This window comes from Dermacentor variabilis, chromosome 5 (genome assembly GCF_050947875.1).
Source record: "Dermacentor variabilis isolate Ectoservices chromosome 5, ASM5094787v1, whole genome shotgun sequence".
In the NCBI taxonomy this organism is placed as follows: domain Eukaryota; kingdom Metazoa; phylum Arthropoda; class Arachnida; order Ixodida; family Ixodidae; genus Dermacentor; species Dermacentor variabilis.
In genome coordinates this window covers 114,994,665-114,999,259 of record NC_134572.1, presented here as the reverse complement: position 1 = coordinate 114,999,259, position 4,595 = coordinate 114,994,665, and the positions used below count along the sequence as shown (strand labels likewise).

At 51.6% G+C, this 4,595-nt stretch overlaps 1 protein-coding gene across 1 annotated transcript; it reads right to left on the bottom strand.

The window, feature by feature from the left end:
* Positions 1-923: 923 nt before the first annotated feature.
* Positions 924-2,892, bottom strand: LOC142583624 (uncharacterized). Its single transcript, XM_075694116.1, has 2 exons — positions 2,309-2,892; positions 924-933 (listed from the first exon to the last, which is right to left on the bottom strand). The coding sequence occupies exons 1-2, from the start codon at positions 2,890-2,892 to the stop codon at positions 924-926; spliced, it is 594 nt and encodes a 197-aa protein (XP_075550231.1).
* Between the last annotated feature and the right edge of the window lie 1,703 nt (positions 2,893-4,595).

Sequence of the window (4,595 nt, the reverse complement as noted above, 5' to 3'; positions counted from 1 at the left end):
GCAAGCCCCAAGGGTAGCGTTGGCCTGGCGGCCTGGGGTACAACTCGAAGCATCCGAAGGTCCCGGCAAAGCATGAGTCGACTGGTAACAACGAAACAACTTGTTTATTTTAACATCGCAAAGAGTTGGCGGTCAGGTTTGACCGAAGTAGAGAGACGGGAGAGCACTTCACTCAACAGAAGAAATCGGAGCCCTCCTTTTGGCGTCCGGGGGCAGCTGTTTTTATACTCTCGCAGTTGAGGGCAAGAAGGAACCCCTCAAAAGACGAGCACGTGAATGTACAATGGGCTAATGGTGACGCACACTGTCGTAGCGATGCCGTAGCACCATGTCGAGCACGATCTCGTAGCACCCTGTCGTGGCGCTGCGCACGATCTCGTAGCACCTTGTCGTGGCGCTGCGCACGATCTCGTAGCACCTTGTCGTGGCGCTGCGCACGATCTCGTAGCACCCTGTCGTGGCGCTGCCGGTCGGACACAATGACTGTAACGAGAAGATGGTCCCTGCTTTGGCATCGCCTGTTTCGGGCATAATGACTGGAACGAGATCCCTGCTTTGGCATCGCCTGTTTCGGGCCCAATAACTGGAATGAGATCCCTGCTTTGGCATCGCCTGTTTCGGGCACAATGACTGGAACGAGATTCCTGCTTTGGCATCGCCTGTTTCGGGCCCAATAACTGGAATGAGATCCCTGCTTTGGCATCGCCTGTTTCGGGCACAATGACTGGAATGCGAGGAGGATCCCTAGGCGGTCGCATCGCCGCAGACGCGCCTGGAAACACCTGGCGATGAGTGTTGCGGCGACGACGATCGGGCCAAAATGTCTGCCGCCCCGCCGCAGTCGCGCCGGCAAGACCACGTGTCGCAGGCGAAACGCAACAAAGTGCATCAAGATTGTGCGTCAAAAAATACAGAGGGAAAACTTAATCGTATCTGAAGAGGTTAGCACAGTGACAGGCTACTCTATAGGTGCATTGAACTTTATTCTTCTCTTTCATCTGAACTCATCACCCCGTCTATTAATCCTATTATGTCTGTGCAGAATGGTTGGCTAGAGTGCGTGCCCTCATGTCGACCCCCCTCTCCGTCTTCTTTGGAATAAGTTCTTTCTTGAAATCGAGGGTTCGACGGAAGCCCGTCTGGTCGGGATGAAGCATTGAAGAAATAAAACGAAGGACACCGACCAACATAGAAGTACTAAAAAATGAAAAAAAATTAAAAGACGTTTCGGCTTCGCTACGGAAGCCTTGTTCACAATGGGATGACGGAAGGTTCATGGAAGCTTATGTATGCTTTAGAATGTGACGTAAGCAGCGCGTGTATGACGGGGGGAGGGTTCCCTCATTTCGATTAAGCGTGTGACGTGTTTTTTGGATCTCCAGTGATTCCAGATACAGACGCGATTTTTGGTTTCTTTCTTGGCCGATAATTCTCGAGCGATCCCAGTCTATATTGTGGCCCGTTGCATCCGTGTGCTCGGCAAGGGCATTCGACACTGTACGCTTCTTTTCGACATCTTTCTGATGCTGCCTCAGTCTCTGTTTGAAGTTGCCCGATTCACCGATGTATGCGTAGTCACAATCTGCGCAGGGTATCTTATAGACCACGCCGGGAAACGATTCTCTCGGAAGCCTGTCCTTACCGCCGACGAGCGCTTGCCTCAGCTTACATACGGGCACGTGCGCCACCTCAACGTCATAACTGCGTAGAACGCGAGACAAGGTTTCGCTTATCCCTGGAACGTAAGGTATGGCAGCACGCTTTCTTGGTCGGGGATTGGTCGGACGAGCAGGATTGGACAGACGGCGCTCCACAGCAGTCAAAAAGGATGTGGGGTAGCCGCTTGCCGAGAGATCACCTCGCACGTGGTCCAAGTCAGTGGAACGGCTTTCTGCTGTGGTGCAAATGCGGTTCGTACGGTTGAGCAGTGAGGCAGCAACCGACCTTTTGTGAGCGTCTGGATGAACGGATTGAAAGTTCAGGTAGCGGCCAGTGTGTGTGTCCTTACGGTACACGCTGAACGAGAGCCGTCCATCGCGTCTTGTGACAAGTACATCTAAAAAAGGGGAGTCTGCTGTCGACCTCTGTCTCAACTGTGAATTGGATGGCCTTTTCTTGACTGTTTAGGTGCGCAGTGAACGAATCCAAAGCGCTGCGCCGAATCAGACAGAAACAGTCGTCCACATAGCGCAGGAAAACTTTTGGCCTAGGGCTGAAGGACGCGAGAGCACGCCTTTCCAAACATTCCATCGTAAGATTGGCAGCGGTAACAGAGACGGATGCACCCATTGCCGTACCGTGGACTTGCCTGTAGAAGATGTTGTCGAAACAGAAGTACGTGTTTCCAAGGCAAAAACAGAGGAGCCTCTTGAGGTCGGGAACGTCAATGGGCGACCTGTCTGGCAAGGTCCTGTCAGATTCCAGAGCAGAGGTGCATGCTTCCACAGCCAAGTCAGTCGGAATTGAGGTAAACAGCGATACCACGTCGAACGAAACCATCACCTCGTCGTCGTCTAGAGACACGTCACGAACTTTTTCAATAAAGTCACAGGAGTTGCTCATGTGCGTGGAGCTCTTCCCGACGAGAGGAGCCAGAAGCTGGTGCAAGTATGCGGACAATTTGTAGAGAGGGGAGCGAGTGTAGTCGACGATTGGACGTAGGGGGACGTTAGGCTTATGAACCTTTGGTAGGCCATAAAGTGCAGGTGCTGCACCGTTATGACAGAGAAGCTTGAAATACAAAGACTTGCGCTCGGGAGCTACGAAGCGGAACACGTCAGCCAGGAGAGTCTGGAAGTCCCTCTGAACCTTCAAGGTCGGGTCCCGAGTGAGCCGGACGTAAGTGTCCTGGTCATTAAGCAGAGCCAACATCTTGCCAGACAGGTCGCCCATTGACGTTCCCGACCTCAAGAGGCTCCTCTGTTTTTGCCTTGGAAACACGTACTTCTGTTTCGACAACATCTTCTACAGGCAAGTCCACGGTACGGCAATGGGTGCATCCGTCTCTGTTACCGCTGCCAATCTTACGATGGAATGTTTGGAAAGGCGTGCTCTCGCGTCCTTCAGCCCTAGGCCAAAAGTTTTCCTGCGCTATGTGGACGACTCAAGGTAAATATACCTGGTAGCGAAGCTTCCATAGGAGCCCATACGTTCAAAACATGGCGGTCCATCGGCGGTCCATGGGGCTTAGCGCCATCTGTATGTGGTGGGAACACTTCCGGCGGAAGAAAAAATAATGTGACGCCATGTCCGTTAAAAGCACAAGTGACGTCATTTTGTTTTCGAAGGCGCGAAATTTGTTTTGTTGTTCTTCCTTTGGAGCTATATATTCAAATGCCCCGCCATTCGACTTGATGGGCGTTTCGAGCTTTCAGCGTTGAAAGCGATGCAGGAAAAGGCCAGCCGTACGGTTGTCGAAATCGCATCCCTGCACAGAACATACTTTCTTTGGAGGCCGACGAAAGCTTTAGGTGTACAGTGCTGATCCTATTGCTGGATGCCAAGCCCGTCGGGCAGCGCAGTCGCACGAAAACAACTACACAATTATCTGGCGGTCGTAACTCACTACTTTTGACTGAACAGATTAAGAAGCAGTGAAGCTACCCGCGTCACCAAATTCAGACAAACTTCGACAAGCAAGAAAGCACAAACTGTGAGGGGGGCGTATTTCAACAGGTGATACGAGTGCGCCTTTCTGCCCATTTCAAGACGTGCATTGCATTGCGAGTGATAGTGGCGTCAACGCCCCCTGTAGCGATGGGCGCTGAAAGAAATGCATTTATTAATAATAATAAAATTAAACTTGTATTTTCTTAACTCGTCACGAATATATAAAATTGACTAGGAACTTTATTTTCCTTGAATGAATCCAACTGTGTCTCGTTTGAATTAAAAAACGCGTTTTTCTTTCCCAATGTTTGTTCCCTCCAAACCTAGTCGCGCTTCAATCGCTGCTCCCATAACCCCTCATGCTGATGTCGGTGACAATCTGTACTGAACCGCTTTTCGCCCGAAGCTTCGCGACCTATTTGAATCGACCTTGGACGACTGTTTCTGTCTGATTCGGCGCAGCGCTTTGGATTCGTTCACTGCGCACCTAAACAGTCAAGAAAAGGCCATCCAATTCACAGTTGAGACAGAGGTCGACAGCAGACTCCCCTTTTTTAGATGTACTTGTCACAAGACGCGATGGACGGCTCTCGTTCAGCGTGTACCGTAAGGACACACACACTGGCCGCTACCTGAACTTTCAATCCGTTCATCCAGACGCTCACAAAAGGTCGGTTGCTGCCTCACTGCTCAACCGTACGAACCGCATTTGCACCACAGCAGAAAGCCGTTCCACTGACTTGGACCACGTGCGAGGTGATCTCTCGGCAAGCGGCTACCCCACATCCTTTTTGACTGCTGTGGAGCGCCGTCTGTCCAATCCTGCTCGTCCGACCAATCCCCGACCAAGAAAGCGTGCTGCCATACCTTACGTTCCAGGGATAAGCGAAACCTTGTCTCGCGTTCTACGCAGTTATGACGTTGAGGTGGCGCACGTGCCCGTATGTAAGCTGAGGCAAGCGCTCGTCGGCGGTAAGGACAGGCTT

Excerpts from the sequence above, each read along its gene's own strand:
- LOC142583624 (XM_075694116.1), bottom strand. The coding sequence starts at position 2,892 with ATGGGCGACCTGTCTGGCAAGATGTTGGCTCTGCTTAATGACCAGGAC.